Source organism: Anneissia japonica, unplaced genomic scaffold (assembly GCF_011630105.1).
Source record: "Anneissia japonica isolate Jap-2015-1 unplaced genomic scaffold, ASM1163010v1 scaffold1374_len1023071_cov147, whole genome shotgun sequence".
In the NCBI taxonomy this organism is placed as follows: Eukaryota; Metazoa; Echinodermata; class Crinoidea; order Comatulida; family Comatulidae; genus Anneissia; species Anneissia japonica.
The window spans coordinates 796,452-823,902 of NW_022728671.1; the positions used below are offsets into that span (position 1 = coordinate 796,452).

General features: G+C 32.3%; 2 protein-coding genes across 4 annotated transcripts in view; both read right to left on the reverse strand.

Moving 5' to 3' along the window:
- The window catches only part of LOC117114494 (axoneme-associated protein mst101(2)-like), a 31,011-nt gene extending 9,689 nt beyond the window's left edge, over positions 1–21,322 (reverse strand). Inside the window, exons 1-7 of one of the 3 annotated variants that reach the window (XM_033258161.1) lie at positions 20,701–21,322; positions 19,040–19,327; positions 17,884–18,009; positions 15,072–15,253; positions 10,518–10,682; positions 8,433–8,459; positions 4,578–4,667 (exon numbers count right to left, since the gene is read on the reverse strand). In XM_033258161.1, coding sequence (XP_033114052.1) covers positions 4,578–4,667; positions 8,433–8,459; positions 10,518–10,682; positions 15,072–15,253; positions 17,884–18,009; positions 19,040–19,327; positions 20,701–21,307 — 1,485 coding nt within the window. In that variant the 5' untranslated portion in view covers positions 21,308–21,322. The remainder of the gene's footprint in view (positions 1–4,577; positions 4,668–8,432; positions 8,460–10,517; positions 10,683–15,071; positions 15,254–17,883; positions 18,010–19,039; positions 19,328–20,700) is intronic. The other 2 variants (XM_033258162.1, XM_033258163.1) reach the window with 2 other exon arrangements.
- Positions 21,323–22,353: 1,031 nt separating this feature from the next.
- The window catches only part of LOC117114495, a 28,198-nt gene continuing 23,100 nt past the window's right edge, over positions 22,354–27,451 (reverse strand). Inside the window, exons 12-14 of the mRNA XM_033258164.1 lie at positions 24,748–25,001; positions 23,612–23,864; positions 22,354–22,476 (exon numbers count right to left, since the gene is read on the reverse strand). Coding sequence (XP_033114055.1) covers positions 22,460–22,476; positions 23,612–23,864; positions 24,748–25,001 — 524 coding nt within the window. The 3' untranslated portion in view covers positions 22,354–22,459. The remainder of the gene's footprint in view (positions 22,477–23,611; positions 23,865–24,747; positions 25,002–27,451) is intronic.

The following is a 27,451-nucleotide window of genomic DNA, read 5'->3' on the forward strand; positions in this document are numbered from 1 at the left end:
GCCAGAGGCATTTTATTACACAATTTCTTTATTCATTTATTTACAGGACTACATTCGTTGAGAGCTATGCTACACGATGTATTTATTAAGTCCTTTATTCGAACACTGTATTTACCTTTCTTTGATGATTTATATATGATTTACAGTGTTAACGGCTACCTTGATTTATGTTATATATATATATATATATATATAAAAAGAATCTGAATCTGATGTCAAGTCAGACAAGCCCATATCTAGCTGTTGTTGATGGGTCCACATTTTTACGAAAGAAGGTACTGAACATAATATTTGTTATTTTTTTTAAAACGATAAAAAAAAATCTCAATTTTATATATTTTAACCAGTAATCTATTGTTAGGCCAGAATTTGGGCATTAATTATACAGTAAGCCCTTAGATTCCCTACAATACCAAAGCTGCGCGCCAACCGGCTTTGACCCTTTGCGCCAGCGATTCTAGACCACCACCAGTTGATCCCTATTTCCACACCTTCCAATGGAAATCCTGGATACAGTCCTGCAGGTGAGTGATTTTAGCTCAACTGTCAGCTTTGCTTGTAAACAGCCCATCAAAAAAAAAATCAATATGAACACCACAGTACCTCATGAGGTAGAAACAAAATATTTATCATGTTTTATACAGCTTTAGCCTCTCAAGGCCAAATCAAGATTGTGTGCATACACTTGGGCCAAACAGAGACATTGACTGAGCAATTAAAAATGCTTGTTCTCTTTAATAGCTAATGGTCAATACACGCATACAATGTGCTTAAATGTAATATTCAAAGAAAAAGGACTGGCCAATGAAAATGCGGTACTAGTTATTGAGCTTATTAAATAGAAAATTTCCTTAGAGTGTGCAGTTAGAGTACAGTAAGTGTATTACTTGGAAAAACAGCAACTCAAGGACTTATGCATACTTATGATATACCTACAGTAGCATAAAAGAACTAAGGGAGTTTTCACACTAGCATGATTTATCGTGTATTCAATAAAAAAAATAATTTCATAAATCAAATAAAATAACATCATAATCATGGGAAAACAATAAAGTCATTTATACTACTGTTTTCCAGAGAATACTTAAGGTCTGTGGCCTTAGCTCTATCCAATGAGAGCTCATAGCTCTTACGCCACTGGATATCTAATAATTTTCAATATAATATTAAATTGTTTTATAGTGGTTTTTATAAAATATATTAAACTTAATTTTTTAATTTAGTCTCCTTTAAAAAAAAAAAAAAAAAAAAACTAATAGCAGTCAATTTAAAAAAGGCAAATGTGTAGATAAGAAAATATATGTAGCAAAGACAAGTCAAACCAAATCCTGTTTAGGGGATAATGGCCAAAACATGCTGGAATGTCAACATTTTTTAAATCTATTTTATTGCATTAAACTAACCTTTACATATTTATACATCTATGCTGTTATTTTCCCCATTTTCAATGTTAAAATAACAATTTTTAACAACTTGGTGATGGTTTCTTCTTAAGGAGTGCCCGATATCGTAAACTTTTAAGGCTGATTTCTTAAATATCGTTCTTTAAACAGCTGTTTAAACTCCTGTAATTCATCACAAAATGTTGGATTTAAATAATTCATTTACCATTTTATACCTCTCATTTCGCTGTTTAACACTGTATTAATAACTAAAAAATGGATTTTTGAGACGAGTGACCAGTTTCGCTTGTCTTTGCTGCATATGTTTTTCCAACAAGAAATATCAGCTATAAAAAAATTAGTATCCTCTATAAAAAAAAATCCATGATCACATTGAGAAAGTTTTGTAATATGCAGTCAGAATTAATAAATACATGGCATTCTATGCAATGAATATTGATCACAGCAGAACCACACAATGCAAATAGCAGAAAGATGAGATGTCAACTTGGCTTTTGAAGAAAACCAGCAACATTTTTTCCTTTCACATTTAACAGCAACTACAGAATTTTTAAATTACCAACTATAGGATGGAACTATGTGATTTCAATACCTAATTCACACTACAGAATATGTAATGGTCAATGGTCACATACTTGTATAGCCCCTTCCACAGTAGAAAAACTGTCTCAAGGCGCTTATTAGCCACAATGAAATTAAAATATTAATTAAAGAACAGATGCAAAGGGAAGGAAGGTGCACACCCTGATTTTAAGATGGCGTTGCATCACTACCGTGTACACACAGGTACCTCGGCGTCAGTATGCTGGGCTCTGATAGCTTCAACCGAGGATACGCCTGCAGCTCTAAGTTGGCGGCACCATCTCAAGTACGGAGGTGCGACTTACTAAATATTAATATTAATAGGGATACCCATTCAAATATTTCTCGACTGAGAATCATCGCTTTCACACAACACAACATTGCTAAAAGTCAGTGTATCTGATATGCAGGCAGTCAAAATATGCACAATGCTAAATGTAAGCTGTGTCCCATTACCATGCACACAGATCTTTGCTAAATATCTCGGGGAAATTTACAGCTCTTCTTGAGGTTTTTTTTTCAACAGTTATAGCAGTTTATAACAGAACAGAGTCAGAACTGTTTTGAGGCTTGAGACCATGTAGTCAAGGAATAGCTGTTTTAATTTAATAATAATAATTTTAACAGTAATTTTGCCAATGAAAATCTATAAATAATTTGTCTTAAAATTTTTGTCTCATTTTAACTATGTATTTTCATATTTTAAAATAAATACCTTTCTTTCTATTTTCTGAACAGAGTTGTGTAAAGTACTAATAAATTATATTTGTTGTTATAATTATTATTAATAATAATAATTATAATATAACATATAAATAGTGCACATTAGATTATAAAGCACTGTTTGTGCTAATGAAAATATAGTTGGAAGTATCAGTGCATTGCATAATTAGTCGAAGAAAGAGATGTGGTTTGGGCTTAATTAATAAATTCAAAAGGACAGATTGCAGAATTTGGTAGTTGTTAATGCAGAAATGCATAGCCTTTCTGCGGCACAAGTACAAAGGAATGTATTTTGTTTATTTGGTTGTTTTATACATGAAGAAACATAGAACAGTGTCCTATCCAAGGACAAAAGCAAAAAGCATCATTAACATATTCGGAACTTGGATACCCCTGGCACGAAAATTCAATCCCTTCTACTGTGCTAACTCACCCTACTGTATATTACAATTACAGTATTATTTTACTTACATACAGTAGGTATTATAATCAATGTATTGTAATGTTTGATCAATCACAGTTATAATAACATTGTTTTTTAGCATTTAAGATTAAGAGTAAAGTTATGTGGAAAAAAATTACAATGTACAGTATTGTCCAGATTTTTAATATAAAAAAAAATTGTATTTTCTCATTTAAAATCTATACACCAATGTAATAATAAATGCAAAAGGATGGATTGCAAAATTTTATACTTTGTTAATACCGGTGTTTACGTCTGATGTAGAATTTTGTGATAGAAGTACAAACAAACTTATTTGGCTGATTGGTTGTATATACAGTAATAGGAACAAGAGGAAACATATATTTTATTGGCATCAAGATCAATAAATGAAAATCTAGACGTTAAGTGCAAATTTGTATGGAATTGTTCGTAAAAGCTCAACTGAACATTCTTTATTCATTTGGTTAAACCATCAATCATGTTCACCTGCATTTACATATTATCCTCATTGTTGCATGTATTTCAATTTGATGTAAAGGCATAAAGAAAAACTGTTTAACCCGTAGATGATTTCACATATGGAATCCCAAGCCAAGTTTCTTTTATCATCATCTTGTATATACTACTGAAATTTATGTGACATAGCTGCATATAGATTTGACCTTTGTACTGACATTAGCCTAATGGAACAAGATCGTAACATGAATGGAATGATGATAAATTGATTAGCATTTTTACATTTCCTACAAGTGTTTTCTTTGCCACAAAAATACATGTATCATTGGCAGCAACTAAAAACAGAAAAATACTGCTTTTGCAAAATTTGCAAAAATGGAAATTTGAGATTGAACTTCCTTGCAATTATGAACATTAAATTATCAGATGTATAAATAAATGTGTTCTTATATTCCAAGCATAGATTCTTAAATTGACGGGTAATCAATTAAATTGGATGATGCACTATATAAAAGCTGGCATATTAATAACATGAAGAATTTCATAGTAAAAAAATCAATAAATCATCAACAAATGTACAGTTTTGATCAGTGTAGCATTAAAATTTGATAACATAACGATTTTAAAAGAGCAAATCAATGTTTCAATTAATTAAATTTAGAGGCTCAAAGAGCACCATTATGGTTGGTGAGTAAATTTGCTGTTAATTCGAAAAAATTTTCTAAAAAAAAAAGCACAGTGAGGAAGAAGCTTGATAGAGAAGAAAAGAGATAGAAGCATAAGCATAAGCATAAGCATATAAAAATATAGAAATGTTTGGATAAAAAAATTGTTTATCAAACATTACTGTGTATCATTTATTGTGCCCACACTGATTGGCGTAATATTGGAATTGATGCACACTCAACAAAATGAAACTACAACTGGGGAAAAAAAACAAACAATATAAAAGATGATAAGAAGGGTACCTCAGTTACGGAAGACATGACGGAGGACATGACCTCGGAGTAGCTGTCGTCAAGAGGTGTCATAGACTTCACCTCAGAGTTGGATGTCCGCTTGAGCAAAGGCAAGAAAATTATGTAAGATTAGTTAATTACCCAGACAGAAAGATAATTAATAAACCATTAATCCCACACACACATAAAACCACCATTAATAGGAATATTAAAAGATTGTTAGTTGTGTGTGAGTTAAATTGGTACAAGTGCTCTACTGTTTGTTGCTGACGCAAGTTCACAAGTTTATAAACATGTACAAATGCGTTCATTTTTATTAGTTTTATACAAATTACAAACAATAAATACCCAACAAAATCGTCAAATTGCAGAGAAAAAAAACCCTATAAATTGTACACTGGTGAAACAGCATATTAAAACTAGCAATTTCAATATTAGTTTGCAAAATTCAACTTGTTTCAAATTTCAGTTCAAAATGTGACATACATACATAACCATATAAAATCGATATCAGAAACACCATGTTAAAATCAAACTATCATTAGTGAATTATTGCATATCAGCTATAGTATAAAATAAAACATGGGTATTCAGTTCTCACATGTATTTATTCAGCATTGAAAAAAATATGCATTTTATTACAGTATATACACATTGGCTTTGGTTAGTATATGAATGACCAATGTATATATATTATATACATTTGCTTTGGTTAGTATATGAATGGCCAATGTATATATATTATATACATTTGCTTTGGTTAGTATATGAATGGCCAATGTAATGTAAGCCCCCAAAAAATTGTATTGCTCAAGCGAAGTGACATTTGAAGATTAGGATTACAGTAAATGACAATTATTTTTATATTTTGTCAAGGCTCTGGGTGAATTCTATAGTTCTAGCCTACTACTACTGTAACCTCATGCATAGTAAATGTTAGGAAAGTAGGTAGAACATAAGGTAGTCGAACCTGCACAGATCCAGAGTGCCCATGCCTCTTTCTTAGCGTTTGGGCCATGCTGTGCAATGCTGTGAGGGATTGCACTCCTCCTCCTTAGGTAGAGAGACAAACACAAAGTGTCTTGTCCAAAGACACAAGCCACTTGTACAGCAATAACTTTGAGTCCGAGCCACATGCGCTAAACGCTTCCACACACGAAAGTATTCCATTTAAACATTTAGAATTTTGGCCTCCTTGAGACAATAGATTTTGATGTCAAACAAAATTTGGACACTGTCTAATTTTAGTAAATTTGGTTAATTTAGTCACTTATCCTAATGGACTAACTTTTATTATTTTATTTCATCCCATTTATTCAGTCATGCATTATAGTGAACTAACAATATTCATCAATATCCAGATATTTATTTACTATTTTCTCATGTGCGAAAATCTAAATTGCTAATTTGGTAGAGCATCCAAATAGTAATCGAAAGGTCTTGGATTCGAATCCTGAAAGGGACATAACTGTTTTTTATAAAATATTTATTATTCTCTTTCATTATATCCAGTTGAGATGTTTCTCCATACCAAAATTATTCCATGAGAAGATTATTGAGTGCTGTGTATCTCAGGGTCCAAGGTTTTGTTCTTTTTCTTTTCATTCATTATGTTATGGTTCTGCAAAACTAAATATCAAGCTGCAAACTCTTGTTTTATTTTATCTACCAATTGATTGATTTCTGTATATACTATGCAGTTTTTAAGAGGCAGTTAAAGTAAGGAACAAAATTGTTACCAACAGTAACTTTAGGCCTCATTTCTGTTTTAATTGAATCAATTAACGATCAAGAGAATGAACTGGAGTAGCATCCAGGTTGTTTTTTGGTATTGCGGGTGTTTGATTACTCTTTGTTCATTATGCGCCATAAACATAGAACTAAGGAAAAATTTGACAGTTTCATGAGTAAGTCTGCGATTCACGGACCTAGTGACATGAATAACGGACGACATTCTGACTGCAGAAAACCATCAGCCTTGTCACATGATCACATTATGAAGTCAAGGGTCGCCACATTTACCACTAACTACTTGCCATTCTGCCATATCAGAAAGTGTGATGTGATTTTCAATTGAAGAGTATACAGATATTTATATCGTTAGTAAACACAGCAGTATTTTTGATTCCATACCAATTAGCAATAGAGTTTTAAGAGTGTTCTAATTCATTCCATCATCCATAATCAAAGCAAAACCACAGGAACTTTTATTATATAATTGATAATATAATAATAATCAAAATGGGGAAGCATATAGTTGTAATACAGTGTATATATAATAAATTGGCAGAATTGAATACATGATGACCAAAATTAAGGATTTTAAAAGAAAAAAATCTATATGGTAAATCCAGCCTACAATGGCATGATGGCGTTCTTGCACGACAAATGTTGTCACCTGTAGACATCTGTCTCATATCATTCTCATTTTTTTAAATAAAATCCAATGCAATTTTACTAATCTAACATTTAAATATTTTTTGTCTAGTCCAAATTAATCAATTAAGACAATTGTAGTCATGCTTGTAGACAAAAGATTCTAAAATTTAACCTTTTCACACCTTTAAAGAAAATGAATCTATAACTACCGTATATAAACAGGGGAGCAAGGGGCATGGCTGCAATTTTGCAATCAATTTTAAGTAATGACGACATTGGCAATTTTAAATATCAAAACAGTAGTGGGTGAAATTTCCCATGAGCCCTCTGTATCCATCACTGAAGGCCATTAAGATAATGTTAATGAGGTACTACACATCCATGATACAAACCTATACTATAAACGCAGCAGAATCTAGATATACCGGTAGGCATCGGCATTTTGTTTATGTAGAAGGATATGTTCCAGATGAAACCTGTGACAATCAGCATAAATTTGGAACTAATATCCATGAAACCAGGTGCATTTGTGAACGCATAAAATGTAACAAACGTGAACACACTGTTTAGTAATGAGCTGCACTTCAAATGGCAATGGCACTATGTAGATTAGCGATGCATTCAATAGCTATTGTGCTACTCACGTCCAAACATTATATGGATAAACTCTACATTCCTGTATTGTATATTTCATATACATTTATGGGCATTGCATCAAACATGAGATGTCCTCTATCTCATACAATGTACACACACAATAATATTAATAATAATAATAATAAAATTAATTAATAAATCAAGTCTAAAAAATAATAAAAAATAATATGTTATTCCTTTTGTAAATTAAATCCCCAATTCAGCCACTGGCTGCTATGGATTAGATATTGTTGATATCTTGTTTATTTTTGTGAATAAAAGATACCGAAATTTACATTTTATGTACATTAAGAATGTGTATTTTTTATAAAATCCAATAATTAATCTGAATTATTATGATGATGTTATTTATTTTTAGGTAAAAAAATTAAAATAAATATAAAAAACTATATATTGTAATGCTAATAATACAATTACTTTATACTGATGTTACTCCAATAAATTGTTTTAAAATAACAGAAATATAAGTAATAAAAATAATGAGAAAAAAAATATTTTAAAATAATTGTATGTATTACTAATAATATATAACAGTAATAGTTGTGAGCACCACTGTAAATAATAACATTAATCAAAACCATCTTATCTACTAATCATGGATAATAAAACTAATAATAATAATTAATAAGAAAAATAATATCACTTAATTCTTTAATATGCCATGCATGTGTTAGTTTCTTCATTCAAATTTGATTGGCAGATGTTAATAAAAAAACAAACATAACAATACACCCACAACAATCAAGTGCAAAATATAAATACCCTCACATTACAATACAAATAAAACCGTTATTATTTAAAAACAAACCATATAAACATGAGAAATACCTCATCAGATTCAGAATCTGAAAACTCCTGCATGTAGAATTTCAAAAGAATGAAAGAAAATAAAGAAACTAGATGATTAAAAAAATTTATAATAGTAAGTTAAAAACTACGCTAAAAAATAATATAAATGAAAAGGATATGAAAGAAAATATAGAATCAGAATAGATGGATTCGGCGATGGCCGTCACATGACCTAACTTGGGTGTTAGATATAAACAATCGACTGACACAGCGGTGTTTACATGGAGATTGTTATTACAGCCGTCCCTTGCATTAATGTAAAGATCATCATAAGTCCTAGTAAACTATACCAAATTAATTGGAAATTGATTGAGAATTTTGCCTTCATGGTTTGCTAATGCTGTAAAGGATACTGGCAGCAAACATTAAGATTTTCCGACAAATGTTAGGCCTTGGCCCCTGCATATCCACAGCATGGTTAGTTATGCATGTTGGTCTTTGACCCAAGAACTACGCTGCGATGTTAGGGCTAGCTATGGTTTATGAAGGATCACTGAAATTTCAAAGCATACAATCCTTGGAAAATGCTAGGATAAGCAACTATTTTGAACAATTTCCTAGCCATTTGTTTTTCGCCTCAACACTTAACAGTGGGTGGTTGTTTTCACAACCACAACATTATCTTTACCTATACTAACGCACTGTAATGTTTTTCATGTAAAAGTCATGTGACCGGTTGTCAACAAAAATCGCCGAATCCGTCTATTTTTTAACAATAAATTAGTCAAGCATAAACAAACTGTGAAAATAACAATAAAATAAACACAATGAATGAAAATAACTGAAGAAATGAAGCTCATAATAAATTTATGCTAAATATTAATTTTAAAAAAGGATAAAAATAATAAAATAATGCAACATAAATTTTAAGTCCTTTCTGAAAGCTAAACTAGTTGTAGACTAGTAATTCATTATTGTTGAGTTATCAATCTGTGACTGATCACCTTCATTTTGATTTAATTTTTCAATATCTCAAATTAAGTATCACTTCCTTGATTAAAAAGACAACCAAAACACTTTAAATGAATATAGTACAAAGTATATAGGGATTATAACAACAAAATGTTGATGGAAAGGGATGAATATTGATAAAGTTCAAATACTCATTTGATAGCCAACTAAAGAATATCAACAGCTTTGGAATAACAAATTCAACACATGATAGGAAACTTAACAACAATAACAATAAAAATAACAGTATTAATAAAATATTAACAATAATAATAATAATAATGTCAAAAATATATTATTATATACTATTATTCATAATTTTGAAAAATATATATATATACATTTAAAGTAAAGTACTATATTTTTATTCCAAACTTCCAATTACAATAAGAATTAATCAAAATAATAATACTGTAATACATTACCAATAATTATAATATAATAATATTATAACAACAGCATCAAGAACAACAGTAGTAACAACAATAATAACAGAATCAATAAAAAATATTGATTATTAACACTGCATATATTTACAGTGTTCTGTATTGTAATATTTTATGTATTTTAATATACTTTTGTAATGTAGTATGAATTTAAATGGCGAATGCAAAACAAAGTTAAAATTAAATATTTATAATAGGAATTACTTGTTGTACACTTTGATATAGCTAGTATCTGAAATTATATTTTATGCCTATCAGTGTTTGTGTTCATAAAGAATAGCTTACCTTGGGATTTAAATGTTAAAATAACTGCCAACCAATTTATATATTAGACAGACATATGCAAGAAAACGATGTGCGTTATATATGATCTCTTAATCAAATTACCTGACTGGTCAGTCTGCTTTTAAGCAATCAAAAAGGAACTAGCAACTGTACATACATAAATTTTACACGAGTGACCAAATGTAATTTTAAATTACATCTTCTTGTTTTCCTCGAGAAGTTTGAAATTCAAGAAGTGAGGAACATTCTAGATTGATGAGTTTGGAAGTAGCTTTTAATTCAGACAAGCTGAACAAAATTTAAAAATAAATCAAAGGAAAAAAAAAATTACAATAACAACATTTTATTGCTTTAATAAATAAAGAAATAATATTAAGCTTACGTCATGGATGATGATGAACTGGGGAGATTCAGGTGTCTCAGAGGATTTCTCAGAAACAGATCGATCAACTGACATTACGTCTGGTGATGACGGAGCAACCTTTTTGGATGCATCATCTTCGTTTTCTAGTCCCTCTATTGTAGCTTCTTTTACTTCTTCAACCTCCTAAAAACAATATCAAGAAATGCCAAATGAATACTTGCTGTTGCATATAAAGGACAGTCTTGAAAAAGTAGTAGTAGTCTTAAAACCAATATAAACAAATATATTGTACAATAAATTTTGGATAGTAATGAATATCCAGTTGGTAGTTTGATGAAGAATACAGGTACAGACCTAGGTATAGTTATAGGGCAGTGATGAAATAAGTAGACAATTTGGGTTAATCCCTATAAGTCATAATAATGGTATACAGCACAGTTGGGAAAAGTGCGACCCGACAGTATTTTTTTTGTGGCCTGCGAAAACGAATTGAAACCCTGTGTGTGCAGCCCGCCAACCATCTTTAGCTAAAAAACACCTTGTTTTTTACGGCCCAACACCGATCATCTAAAAAGTAAAATTAAAACTGAGAATAAAGTGGCATAAAAGCAGTTCATGAAGGCTATTGGAAACACACTGGCACCATCAAAATTTGGATGCGGCCCTCAGTGTTAAATAAAAAAATTCACTTTGGCCCTCTGTTTTTAAGCCCATCCCTGGTATAAAATATAGTTCTATTCCTGTTGCGTAGGTAAAGATTAAACATTTACTAATTTTTTTTGTATAGAATTTGCCTGATGCAATGCAAAAAAAGCCACTCAAGCAAGAGGATATATATGTAAGCCAGAAAAAACAGAAATAATTGTTTCTAAACAGCAGCATATAAGGTAGCTCAGAAATAATCATATTAGAGTTAAATAAGCTTTATCCATTTCTATATGGATTTACCTTGATTAATAGGTGTAATTTTTCCCAAACTGATGTGAAAATTTACTGAATACTTAGTACATGTGATAACACTTGCAAAAAAAAATCACAAGTTGTTCACGGGTGGAACTCAAACCCACGATCTCCAGATCACTAGCCTTTATTATTATCAATTTGGGTTAATCTCTAAAAGTTATAATAATATTACAGTACAGTAACAATATTTCTGTTGGCTAAAAATTCAACATTTAGTTAGTAAGTAAGCCAGCAATTACAGAAATAATGTTTCAAAATAAAAGCATAAAAGGTACTCAGAAACAATCATACTAGATAGAGTCAAATAAGATTTATAAATTTGTATGGATTTATCTTTATTTATATTATATCAGGTATCCAAAAGTAGGTCGATGCATTGAGCATTATTTTTGTCTCACTATGAAGGTCACATATTTTGAGCAATACAGCAGCTTTATGGATTCAATGTTACTGTAGTATTAGTATTTTCGAGTTCAGATTTTATATCAGTTCGAAACAAAATGTGATGAATAAGTTTTTAACATGAAGCACTGATGGGGTAAATCTATCCCCCTGCAGACAATATCCTGGTATTTCTAAGTCTACGTTTTAAAGTTAAATCTTTAATAATGATAAAACTTATTTAAACCCCATTATCATTAGGCGCGATTTACAAATTATCCCCAAAGACAGAAACAGGTCGAACACGTTTGCTATTGTTATATGACAAGCTCTCCAAACGCGTCTGCAAAATGCCGTTTGGAAGCTTGCCGTTCGAGCCGTTTATTCTGTTTGGAAGTTGACTCCTCCCCATTTCATATGGCTGACTGCTCGTGAATGGTAGATGTTAAACGCGTTCAGTGGAATATGGATCCGATCATGATTTATACAACTTTAAAACGTGTTGAACCACGTAGGCTATAGGCCTAGGCCTACAGTATATATTAGTAGCCTATTAAAGTGCTAGGCCTAGGCCAGATGACAGATCACAAAGAAATGGTTATAAGGCCCTATAATATATTTACTTTACTTGATTGGGAAACCCCAATGTCTCATATTTTTTTAGTATGCCCTACCGTACCTCTAGGTTTTATAGAAGAAAAAGCAATCACCAGTCACCTTCCCACCCAGATTTCATTGTGTGATGTTTGAGTACCCCATTCCATGTCTGCACAGCTGCACAAAAATGGAGTATGTAAACACTGACCTGGATCAGCCCCAGTTGATCTGAAAAGTTTGTTGATGTTTGATCATGTGGTCATATTATCTCGCTTTAGCACATGTTTACAGAGTACAACTGTAGGCCATGTCATTATTTGTATGGATGGTTCAACCTCATTAAAATGGTTAAAACATCCACAAATGGTATTTTAGTGTTTCACTTTTAATATGTCAATGTTTTGTTTCAAATGTTTATTTTACATGTATGGTATTTTGTGAATGCATCACTCCATTCATTTCTTGCCAACGATGTCACGTTTGAGCCTAGACTTAGAAAGACCGGGATGGTATCCGGCGGGGGATAGTTTTTGTATACCATGTATTCCAAGCGGCCTGTAGGCCTATATGTATACACTATATATTTTTCCAATGTCGTATAGATAAATAAATTGTCAGAATGAAAGAATTGATTATTACTGTTTTCTATACACCACATGTTGTTTGTGTCCCTGAAGGATTAGCATATAATTTATTATTGAAATACAGCGGTACACATTCAGTTGTATGTTTTATTTTATGTTTCAACATTAACATAATAAAACTCAGTATTATTATTATTTAACACATAAACAGCTTCTCCACATAATATAACAGTAGGCCTAAAGAATAAAAAATATACAAAATACAAAACAAAATTTAAACCTACAAGACTAAAAAACAAGACTAAAAAATGAAACTATACAGAAGAGATAGGTAAGCAGACAAGGCCTATCTATACTTAATTTTAAATTAAACTGGCATCCACTCCATCGAACGTCTTACTGTTAGCATCTGAACTGACCTACTTTTGTCTGGAGCAGCGCACAAAGTGAATTTGTCACGTGTGACCTTGCATACTTTGCACTGATCACATCCACACACGAGGTACCCAATATTGTACAGTAGTTGCCTAGGCCTAGATGCTGAATATATATTATGCCATGGTTTAATCATAGAGAAAATAGATTTTATAATTTCTTTGTGGTTTAATAAATGTCAGGCAAATGCTGGCATCCAACTGTGTTCCCATGTGATGTATGTGTGCAAGGAGTTGAGTGTAGAGATAATTTCTGAGTTCGTCGTCAGCTCCTCAGTTAGGCTGGTAATGAAGACAGGTCTGTTCGACGGACAAAGCGGCAATAATGTGCTGTCGTCGTCATTTACCTCTTAACTTAGGGCCTGCTAACACTAGGATTATGCAGTGTTTAATCTTTGTACAGTATACTTGGCTCATTTCAAAGTAAAACTTTGTTCAGTATTTTAAATTGTACATAAGAAAACACTAGTTCAACCGGGGCTTGGTCTAACGACACAGATGCTTTTGTCATCGAAAACAATAGAAACAATGGCACAACCCCGTGTCGGACGCGTCTCCAAAATATTGGCTTAGCTTATTAATATTCATGAGGCACGATAATTAGATGATCGCTTTCCTAGATGCATTTGTAATACACAGTTTTTCCAAATCCGTTTCCGTCGTTGGGGATAATTTGTAGATTGCGCCTTATCAGATATCAGACTGCATTGTTTTTCCAGCAATGTGTTTATTTGCATAAAATCAATTGAAGATGTTAACTTCTTTCAAAATGTTGTCGGTGCCTTACGTATGTTTTCAATTGCATTTTAATGCAGATGTAATGAGGTTTCTTTAAATTGTTTTTTTCTAATTCGAAAATGTTTTTCTCATTCTGTTCTGGAGCCTAATTTAGCTCCATGTGCTTGAGAGAGGTTTAATCGATGAGAGTCCCACACCAAATATGAAAATTAATAATAATAATAATAATAATAATAATAAAATCTTTATTTACACACGGAAGCTTGTATCACCCAACCAGTGTTTTTCAACAAGGCAGTGATGCCATTATAACAATTATGGTTGTTCTATTACTCTATATGCACTTTAAAATCTTTATCATTTGGAGCTTTTATTTACGCCACAGGTGGGCAAAGTACGGCCCGCGGGCCGCAGTGATTTATATTTTGCGGCCCACAAAAATGAATTAAAAACCTTATGTGTGAGGCCCGCCAAACATCCCTGGAAAGAAAACACTTGGATTGGTCATATGTAAAAAGTAATATCAAAACTGAGAATGGTATAAAACAGTGCATGAGGGTTTTGGGAAGCACACAGGAAACATCAAAGTTAGCGTGCAGGCATCGGCGTTAAATCAAAAATTTACTTTGGCCCTTTAGAACAATTTTTATGAATTAAGCCCTATATGACAAAAGCATGTGACATGCCTGATATCACATCATGACCATATATACACACATCGTGACTATATATGGGCATACAACAGTTTTTTGTTCAAGAAAATTTTACTGGGCAACATCTAGTCATGTGATTAGGTTTTGATGAATAATTATCCATCTGTTTTCTTTGTGCCCACTAGTAAAAAATGAATGTACAATTTTTTTTTAACATACTACCTTTGCAGATAAAGCAATTTCTTTCTCTTCAGGCTCATCCGTAATTTTGTCTTGCTCAGAAGGCATCTTCTTTTTGCTCTTTGTCTTCTTCTCAACTTTTTTCTTTTCTTTCTTGACAACTTTTTTTGTTTTTGTTTTTTTGGGAATTGGTTCTTCTGGCTTCTTTTGTTCCTTTGGTTTTCCTACAAAGCAGATTAAATTCATAGTGAACAGTTGTTTAAAATTATAAAAGAAAAAAAAATATCATGGTGGCTCAAATTATAAAATGGGGAGGGCACTCAAGTAAGGGTTAAAAAGGTGATATAACTAAACTGTTACCATCAGTTTATTAAAATAAAATTATATAATATTTGACTAGGGACATCTTTGCTATAAGGAGGTATCTTTGCTTGGACCAAGTTTGATAAAAGCTCAACACATGGAAACATGGAAAGGAAACTGTGCACAAAAAAAAAAAAATTAAAAAGATAAAATGGAATACAGGATAAAAGAAAATCAGAACAAAACAAAAGCCTTCCTGAAATAGTAGGAAAAGCTAAAATTAAAAGCAAAAAAACAATGCAGAAATGTTGCAGCATCATATTATGGCAATGAGTAAAAGCCTGGTTACAAACAGGCATCACATATTCAGGATAAATATCTGTATGTAAAATGTGCACACTTGTGTTAAATGTCAATGCAATTTAGGCCACAGTTGTCTTGAAATGAATAATAAATGGTCACCTCAGGGTATGAGTATTAGTAATGATAGCCTTTGGGCCATCTAGATTGATTTGCAAAGTGTTCTTTTGATTTTAAATCTGGCGATTAATAACATAATGGCTGTATTTGACTGGTCGTTCTTCATTAAACCACGCCCACCTGCGCAGTGGTAAAAACCAACTTATAACGAAGACGACCAGTCGAATAGAAAACTGGTAAATACCTGACACAACAAAATGGCTTTTGAATTCTTTTAGAATACAATTATTTTTTGACTTCAACGTGGGTATATATTAAAATTTTTATTTTCTGAAATTTAATCTAAATTATATTAATGCAAATGTTATTGTTAAACTGACCAATCAGCCATTTTTTTTTTTGGTCACGTGCAGCATAACTTAACACGCATTCTGGTTAAGTTAATTTTTGCTGTCAACGAAGTCTATTTTACGAACCAGTCGAATGAAAATAATACTCAACAAAAATTCATACTCAACGAAATGAATCAGTCGAATAAGCTCAATATGTTAGTGATGCATGAATGATTGCTATGGTCATATAAATGTATATTTTTAAAATTGTAATTCGTATTTAAAGTTATCAAGGTTAAATAAAAAAAAGTCTATGCTGCTCATGTTAAAAGGTATGTGAAGGTAGGAGAATTACAGCATCATTGTGCTGAATAGACAGATTTCATGATGGGAGTCATGTGATCTACTGTGGGTAAACAAACCAGAGGGTTTTACAGAAGTATGGTGATTGCGACTTGCTTCTGCTCTAAGGCACATAGCTGATGATGAATAATGTTTGTTGGAACACCACTAAGCTATACCAAATTGAGAATGTTGTTACAATAGTTTTCTAATGCTCCAAATGACACAGGCTCCAAATATTGAGAATTTTTCGAGAAATGTCAGACATAGGCCGTTACATATTTGAGGGCAGTTTAGGTATGCACGGAGTCGACAATCTGCGAAGTGCGAGTGGGAAATGCTACAGTTTCTAGGCTACTCAAGGTTTACAAAGAATTATGTAAATTCCAAAGCTTAAAATGCACAGTGAACGCTAGAATATACACTATTTTGAACAATCGTATTGCCATTGCTTGCTATTTATTTCTCACTTTAAGAGGGGGCGGTTGTTACTACTATTCATAACAATACCGTTTCCTATACGTTTACACTGAAGTGTAAGTTATACCCTCAAGTCACATGTAATAGCTATGCATCAAGAATTCAGTCCATTGTGTATGGGTATTGTTCGTGACAACCTAGCCATCTAAAAGAGGGCTTAGTAGCTTCATGCTAAAATAATCCCTTACCATTTGGCTGCTTGACTTTCCAGAAATCCAAAAATTAGGCCTAAAGTTAGGTTACAATGAAACATCTAGGTCAAGGCCAAACCTTGCACAAATATTTCTTGCAAAGGATACTGGCATACTTGGGAGTTGGTTTCGCCAAAGTTAACACAAATGGTAAAAGGAGGTATTACTCAAAAATAGATGAGAGAAGATAAAAAGCATGTACATCTGATTTCACCATATATGGGCATGATGATATAATGAACTTGTAAATTGTAGTTCCCCATCCCAGGACCCAGGACCAGCAGGGACTTTCACGGGGATGTACATTTCAAAACAGTAAAATTCATGTGCAAGCTCCCAGCAGTCTATATAAATCCCCAGCTAATTCTCCACCAACGCGAACAGAGATATGTTTTGTAGTCCCCGGTAACAAAGAAGCCCTCGTAAATCCCTGACCATGCGTTTTTCGGATGTAAGCATTTCAAGTTCTAGCCTAGGCAGTAAACTATTTCAATGGACGTCTGGATTGGAGAAAATATGTAATGTTTGCAGACATACAGTAGTACAAGCAACCTCGGCAACATAGGCCTATTCCTGCCTCTTTGCAGACCAAATTACATCCCCAGGTTAGTAAATGATACTTCCCGGGTCTACGGGAACACAAACATCTGTACATCCCAGGCCTTGTCCCAGTCTCTGCTATGATCAAATCACAAATGACAAGTACATAATACACCCATAAATAGACAAATCACTGGTATGTCACATAAAAATTTGAAGTATGAACGGAGCTATTTCAATACCTACCGACAATGAATCGTTCCCTTTCATCTAATTGTTCATTTTGGTCACTTTTTACTGATGGTGGACTTTTAGGTCTTTGTTTCTTTGTCTTTTTCTGCTTTTGAGTTTTTTTGTCCTTCTCAAGCAACCCTAAAGGGAAAAGAAATAGATTAACAAAAATCTTGGTATTTAATCAAATTTGGTCTTTTTTTATGATTATGATAAAGTAAAAATTATATCACCAATTTTAGAACATTTGAGTCAATCCTTATTCATATCTGCCACATCATATCTACATATATTATGAGAATCTTTATAAATTTATATTCATCCATAGTTAAAAAAAAACCGATATAATATTAAACATGTAGTACTACCAGTGTGAAATTCAGACTGAGTAAATCATGATATTAAAACACACAAAGTCCAAAGACTTGTTTAAAGTGTGGTCCTTTTGTGGTAAATTATGCAGAACACCAGGTCACAAGCCCCTACTTTTCCTAAAAAGTGCACTACATTTGTTAACATACACATACAGGATCAATGGGGCTAACTTCTTAACCGAAAGGTGGTATGCGATTGTAACTTATATTTCAGACCTGCAGCTCAAACATAAGAATTGAACCAGGAACCATCAGAAAGTATTTCCATGGTTTAGTGAACACAAAGTAGGTACTACCAGTTTAGTTTAGTTTACTGTGCTAAGCTGCTCTAAAAATAATGCAACTGTCAACAAATTTGCCAAAAATACAGAAAAATTGTCAAGACAAATACCTTTTGTATTGTTAGCATGAGCAAGACAATTTAAAAAAAAAATCATTTTCATATACAGTATGCCAACATAGTGTGAACATACTGTACAGCGCTATGTTATCTCTGGCTGTGACAGTTTAATGCTACAGTAGTTGCAAGAACAGCCGTCAGTTACTAGTCTATGAGCACCAAACATTTTCTTGTGTTAAAGATACTATTTCATAAATTTTTGGCACTTCGCAACATCTGTTGCATCAGATTTATTTTGACCAAGAACTTCTTACGTTCTCCTGAAAATTTAGACATGCAATGGTCATACCTTTTTTTGCTTCATGGCTTGTAAAGTTGTTTTTTCGATTCTGTTTAGCAATACACAATTTGAATCTGACATAGACCATGCCCACAATAAAAGTAAAAATTCACTAACCTGTCTCTTTGACAATTTTATCGATAGCTTCCTGAAATTCCTTGGTGTCATCATCAACTTCATTTACACTTGCACTTTTACGCTCCTCCTTCACAACTGTATTCACCTTTGGTTCTTCCTTCTTATTAGCCCGGTAACTTGTCACATCAAATTCCAAGGATGTTGCTTGTGTACTTGTCTTTTCTGACACTAAACTTCGTGTGGATGCCGAATGCTTTGCAGCTACATTCCTAGTAGATTTCACTGTAGCGGTATCACCCGAACCATTAACGACATGATCTTCTTTATCTGCCAAAGTATTGTAAGAACATTGATGGCAATCAAATGTTAATTTTATTATATCCAAAACTATCTCACATGTGAAGGTTATTTACAGGTCAACTTATTTACCTCTGATTTTCAATACGAATGATAACTCTCTTCTCTAGGTTTTCTGAGGTTTCCATAGAGTTAGACATAGAAAAACAAGAGTGTCACTCTGTAATCAGCGTACATAATTATACTGTGCTGAATTTATACACTAAAATTCTTCACGTCATGGTACATGCACAGATATTGGTCAGGTAGGTACTCTTTCAAAAGAGTTCTAAAATTTTCATAGCATCTATGTCAGTATACTGTAGCTATTTGGCTGAATGCCCTCTCTGTATTTTTTATTCATAACTTTAATTGGTTTTTACAAAAACAACTGAACAAAACTATATTGATAACAGGTAGAATTACTAATTCTAAATTTTGTGGAGACAACAGTAGAAACAATGACTCGAAAATTGAACGGTTAATAAAGACTCGGGTACCTTACAAGTAGCAATGTTCGTACTCGCACTCAAGTAACCTACAAACAGCAATTTGAATTGTTATTTGTAAAGTAATTGAGTGAGTACGAACATAAATCATGTTTACGTTGAGTTAAAAAACGAAACATAAAATTACAATGCGAATCACATGAAAAGTTTTCCAATAAACTTTAGTATAAGACAAAAATGTTTGAATAAACCAGATGCTGTAATCAATGTATAAATAAAAAAACTGACAAATTTACATAAAACAATAACATTTCTATCATAGGTGCATTCTTTATATCAAAGTGACTTAAAACTACAAATAAATTTATTCTTTAAAAGTAAAATGCTAGATTAAACACAATGAAGATGTTACTACAAACCATTACATTGTTAAAATGTGCTGAACATTGCCTATCTAACTTGTTAGAAATGGGTAATATTTACTTGGTTAATTATAAAAAAAGATCTCTGTGGCCCATATTCAAGACGTGCTTATTAACTGACTTAAGGTATGCACAATGTGACTGGAATATTAGATTTGAAAACATTTTGTGACTTGGAAGTTTTTAATTACAGAAAAAGAAAACGAGAATTAAAAATAGAATAATTGAAGAGGCAGTTTAACTATAACATTATAATATAGAGCTCAAACAAATTTGCTTGCAGTTGTGCAGTGGTGATAGTAGATGGTCACCACTGTATAAAAACAATATAAAATGTGAAAAAAGTACCAATGAAATCATTACCAAAAAATTAGTAAAGAAAAAACAATTGATGTTATTTGTGAATGTGCCAACGTTATCAGTAACGCAGTAACAATGTGAGAAAACTTCATTCCAGACGATACTTGTATGGTAATTGGCGCAATAAACTCACTTTCTTCATTCTTGTTCAGATCAACATTCATTTTGTTATTAGGTTTTCCATAATTTTTCTCAGGTTCATTTACCGCTGATTTTACCTCTGATTTTGCATTGTACTCTGTGCTGCCCTCTTTTGAATTTTCTGTGTTTTCGACAGGTATGCCAACATTGGCTCTGTCTGTAACTATGGATAGCACACTGTCACCAGCTGAGTTATCATTGGATAAATCCTTATGAGAAGGCACAGGATTGCACAAGCTATGGGGCATCCTACTGCCAATAGGGCTTTCATCTTCACAATCATTGGCAATAGAGGGTGCTCTTGAGGAAATGATGTATACTCCAGATGCAACATCCTCTGAGACATAGATGTCGTCTGCTGCCAGAGACTTATTGTCCCTAATGAGATGGACTAGTTCAGGTGTTGTCTGAATTCTATCATTGGTGTCAGCTACCTCTGTAAACATAGATTTCTTATCGTGATAAAGATAGTCACAGTACCAGTTTGTTCCTTGATCAATTACAATTAGAACCACACTGTCTAGACTAGTTGCAGTTGGCGATTTATGTGAGTTTGGAGTAATCAATCTTTCCTCCAGATACAGAAGAAGAGGTTTCATGTTTTTGAAAGCACATTTTAAATTAAAATCTAATGTAAAATCTTCACATTGTTACCTTGGTAAACACTCAGCTAATTGTAACATAGTTGGGACTCAATCCATTATTACAGTTATCCATTATTTTTGTATCTTTCAGGTAAGAAAATAAATTATTAAATAAATAGATGAATAAATATCTACATTTTGTCTCTTCTCACCCAGGAGTGAGATTTATCAATCAATTTCTTAGCTTTAAAATTAACTTGACACTGTATACATTGAAGCATGTATAAAAGAAATCTTGAGTTCAGCAAGTTTCAACTTATCAACTTATTGCAACAGCTACAATGATTTAAAAGTCACGCACATATGTACACGTCACACACGTATATCAGTAAAGTAAGTACGCAATTTCTTGTTAGCAAAAATTATTTCAGAAATGCATGAAATAACATTAAAAACAATAATGTTTAAAAAAAAAGATCTTTCGTATAAATCTTACATTGCATTGAAAATTAGTCAAAATAATTTCTGTTTACTTTTAGGGTTTACTTTTCAGTGCAGTGATCTGTTGTCATGTTTAGAATGTGAGAATTGAATTTTAATTAATCAAAGTTTTGGGTCATTTCAGGGGCGGATCCAGAAATGTCCTGGGGGCGAGCACAACAAGCACACTCCGAGTAGTAAATCACTCCTCGGAAAAGGACCAGTTGAATACGCCTTAAGAGATCTATTAAAATGAGCCTTGTTCACACATCTAATTATTTATTTTGCTGCACATGGTGATCCCTATTCAAACTATCTTCTGGGAAAGAATTGATAATAATACAGAGTAAAAACATCAAATTATCATTAATTTATAATACCATTAATTTTACGTAAGGTGGGTTATTTTTCCATTAGATCTTGCTCTTGGAAATGTGACAGGCCATCTGGACTCTCACGACTCTTGTGAGTCATGGGAGCATGTACAATGGTCCCTATTGTGGGAGAAATTGGCATAATGGTTGTAAATCAGATCTTAGAGTATCAGTAAGGACAGGCACCAGAAACCTGGACTGGCAATTCATTTACGTCCTTGGCCAAGCAATTCGGTTCCTTCAACCCAGAAGTATAGGTGTGTATCTGGTAGGATGTGAGTTTTCAGGTAGAGTTACTCTGATTTTTTTAGTACTACATGCAAAAACATACTATAAAAATAATCAATAATCTGAGTTTCTGCATATTACTATATATGCAAAATAATGTAAACTCTGACTTTTAGTTTTTGTGCATTTATTCAAAAAATATTTTTCAAGATGAAAAAAAATATGCCTTAAAATATGCAAACTCTGAAATTTCTGCACTTCTAAACTATGTTACTACATACTGTACTACCTCAAACGTTTGAATGCTATGCTGGATATTCATGCATGACTGGAATATGTAAGTTCCCAGGGAGCAAGAAGTTGCACATCTTATGACTGTTAGTATATTTGAAAATACAAACACATTGTGGGAAAATAAGTGTATCTGTGATCATTAAGTTCTAATATTGTGTGCACACCATAATATATTCTAACATGTTTCAGTGTATTTCATTGTTCACTTGGTTGATCAATGACAATGAAATAATTCTTGATTCTTGATTTTTTAAATGAGGTTCGGGAACACGACAGAGTGGCGATAGATGGAAGACCCTCTAAGATCTTGTGCTTGTTTTGCCTGTTCTCTGTAGTTAAGTTGATAATTAATGTATATTTAAGTATTTTTTAAACAAAAATTAAAAAAAAGAAATAAATAAAAAGAAAATTTATAGAAAATGAATTAACCTTTATAAATACAATAAATGAAATGCAGAAAAGGCTGTTTCTCTTTGCAAGTGGAAATGGTGCTGCAAGCAGCTCTCTGAGATGGATACGTGTGCCTTACAAGATGCCATTATTATTATTATTATTATTAATATTATTATTATTATCATAAATTGGGTAACATGTTTTCTGAATAAGGAGTTGTGAAGTATTTGTTCAATCAAAGTCAAAATCCTTTGATATGTTGTACCACTGATTTTTCTAATACACAAAAAGAGTTTTTGATGAAGAACTTGAAAAGGGTTTCCAGGTTTTTCCTCGAACACCATTTTTGTGTCTTAGAGAAATCAGTAGTATTAAACGTATGAATTTTATTTCCCTCCAGAGCCTGCCTTTACATAAAACATGTGATTTCATTATTACAATGTAATTTTTGTTAGGTTTATTTATTTCTTTTGGGCTGTGATTTAATCCTAAATAAAAAATAAAAAAATCCTAAATAAAAATTAAAATATAAATAAACACCATTAAATACCTTGTTGGTTTATAAAATTCTTGATGACACTAATGGCAGCCTCAGCAGAGTGAACCCTTAGCTTGGATTTTTTTTTATCCTTGGCTTTCGAACTTTGCCTCACCCAGGATCCAACACCAAACGAATCAGTAGATGAGACGCTGTTTGAGGACCATGATCTAAATCGTAACGTTTCTGAAGCAGAGCGCTCTAACTTCTTGCAGTTTTCAGAGAAGATATTCTTCAGTTGTTCTGCCCACATACCTGCTGCTTCCTGAAAACGCAGACAAAAGAAAATTAAGTTGTTAATTTGAAATTATAAACATGAGTAGGCGTTTAATTTTTTCCCCGTTAATATAATCAACTAGAATCTGTAGTAATCACATCTACATAAAAAAACTATATGAATCATGGCAGCAGATTAATCAACTTTTTTTATTTCAATGTTTAAGTTTAATAATTTCAATAATAATAATATTTCATAATTATAATTGTTCATTCTTATTGGGCATATAAGATATGGATGTCATGTTAAATAAATGAAAAACTTGATCAAAAAGGAAGGTCTTTAGTGTTTAATTGTATGTACATATAATATTACAGGATAATAAATGTAATAATCATGACAGGACCAAGAAATTATTGTGTTTCCCAGGCACATAGCCAATTTCAAATTAGGGTTGATTGGTCAGTCATGATTTTTTTTGTCTATAACTACAGGCCTAGACTGGACATTGTTATTGATCGAGTTACTAGTCCACATTTCAAGCGCCCTGAGCATCTTACATTAGATGGATTTTTGCGCTATATAAAACTACACTATTATATTATTATTATTATTATCTCATATATTTTGGTTTATAATGGACTAAAATCAATTTATCAAATGAATTATAGTTTGAAAACTACCATTCTAATACATCATACAAAAGCCGAACCTAAAATTTTGGCTGGTCCGTATTGGCAAACACACTTTTTTGGGCCTAATGATGACAAAAATAGTAATGAGAACAACGATGACAACAGCAACAGCCATGGCAACAATGGCGATGATGATAATGATGTTAATGAATAAAAAATGAACAGGGTGATACAATAACAATTAGAAGTCTGCATATAGTCTAAATAACAGACATACAATAAAAGTAGGTGCCTACTTTAGCATCGGCAGCTAAATCTCTTCCAGACTTTGGCCGTTGAATGACAGTTTCTGCAACTTTTAGCGCCTGTTCTACGATATCCTCTATTACAGAAGCTGCAGAGACAACACTGCCATTCTCACCAGGCTCACGGTCCTGCTCCTCCTGATTGCCATCATCACCATCATCAGCCTTGCTGGATGATGTCTCTGCCTCCTCAACACCATCCTTTGCAGGTATACTTTCTTGGTCTTCCTTGATACCATTAGATGCTATAAAGCAAATGACAACATTTTAGTACAAAATTAGGTTTCTATTTGTCGAGGAGCGGTGTTTTTTTTTTTACTGAAATCACCCCAAAGACAAGGCTTCAGGTCAGTTCAAGGTAAAGGGTTACTTAACTACATATTTATATGCCACAAAATGCTTGTACCTAGGGCTGAAACATAGCTTCAACCACAGCCTGTCAACAATGCAAGTTGGAATATCTGAGCATGGCTGGCCGAGATTGGTCAGCATGTGGTTTGAACACCTAACATCAAGTTCAGCAACCAGAATGAAAACCGCTGAGCCAAACCACCTTCACCAAGGGTAAGTTAAGATCTCTTTCTTTTATTCTTTGATTTTTGTTTTTGGAACATATCCTTTAGACCCAAGAGAGTTTTAAAATATAATTTATTTATGTTTTTTCACAACTTAAGTTCTATTAAATGCAATTGCAATATTTTGCCTAATAAACATTATTACTAATATATTTTTAATATTTAATATTATATCAGTTTTTAACATTGTTGTAGAGTATTATATACTATATTATATTTACTGTTTCTTTATAACAGGTGTGTAAATGTATTCCATATGGTTTGCCTTATGACAATACATGATATCTGAATCTGAAGGATGATCCCTATGGAGATAAAGAGGTAGCACATGGAACAAGGTTGTTATGAATTCAATGACCAAGAATATAGTATAAGAGAATTATGACTAAGATATCTAAGCTTACCTAAATATTTTACAAAAATATTACACTAGTTTTTATGTCCAATGTTAATATTGTAGATTAAATTCTTATTGATTTTTTATCACACATGTTGCATATTATGAACTTTTATTTGATATTGTAATTGTTACTTTATGGCCACACTCTTAAAAAAATTGAATAAAGAACTGTGTATAAATAGCAAAAATAATAACAATATAATTATTATGATGGTTATTTCTACTAATGAGATACACACAATATGCACATGAATATCCATGCATAAATATATACTCATACTGTATTGTTATTCACATAACTATAGGTTTATTGTAATTTATATTGTGTGCAACAGATATTAATCAAAACATATTATTTTCCCATTTTATAGTCAAATAAATTAAAATTTAATATATCCAATTATTGGGGTTGAGGGTTATTACCATAAGACACAATAATATACAAATGGCCAGCTTGAACCTTTGACCTTTTGATTAGAAGAGCTCAGTCTTTCCAATGCCAAATCATTTGATATATAATTTGACTTTATTCAGGAAGAATGCAAAATTGCTTATTTATGAAAAGATCAAAATCATCAACTTCTAATAAACCCAAATCCAAACTAATAGTTTTCACTAATTATGAGTAGAATGGCTTACTCAAGGAAAGAGAAATGAAAAATTGCCAAATTTGGACATTGATGCATAGGAGAGAATTTACTACTCCTTAATGGGTCTTCCTAGAGTGTCAGTCAAACTTAACAACTTACCTCACAGCAGGGTCAGGAATAGGTGGTGTCTAACAACCACATGATCTCCCACAAACACACCTGTTTACATATGTTTTTAACACTGTACTTTTTTTTGTGGGTATTTAGCTTTAATAGCCAAGAGGTGGGGGATCAGTGGAAAGGTCAATTGAGGGGCAACGCTCCAGAAAAATAATGATGCAGAGCATCACCGACAGCAGCAAAGGACAAGAAATCCAGTTGACGTCTAAGGTTCACTAAGCACTTTTTCACCATCATCATCCCTTTGTACAGTATGTGTACTTAATAGAGTATGAATGTCACTCCAAAAATTTACAAGGCCATTTGGAGTGACATTCATACTATTTCTACTTAAAACTTAGTGCACATCCTAATGGGTACTTAAGATATTAGATTCCATATGAAAATCAAAATAGAAAATATTTTCCCTTTTCTTTCTTCTGGTAATTTCCTAATTTGTTTGCATGGACTCTCAAATTAGCTGGTAATCAATTTAATAATAATGATGATAATAATAAAAATTTATAAAGCGCAAACATCACCACCAAAATTGGTGCTCTATTTAGGAATGTTTGTATTAACGAGAGCATCAATGATGCAATAGCCCACTTGACAATAGCTGGCAATGTTTAAGTGTTGTTAGTGAGTCGAGGTTGTGTGGAGTGTTGTTACATGCATTGAGCATAAAAAAAATGTTTAAAGTTATAGTAGTTGTATGCATCATCACAGACCTTTTTTGTTATGTTCACATAACAGTTAGAAAAGGTGTGATGTCGTGTACAGTGATATTAAAAGAAATATGGTTGTTGTAGGAGTTGTTGTGTACGTATGTTTTTGAAATATTTTGTACTATAATTATGAAGATATATATGTAGCGTTTTATGATTTAAGTAGACAGTTTGGTGAGGGAATGGAATTTGTTGCATAGAAGTATTTCATTGCGAAGAAATATATTTTTCCAAAGGCGCATT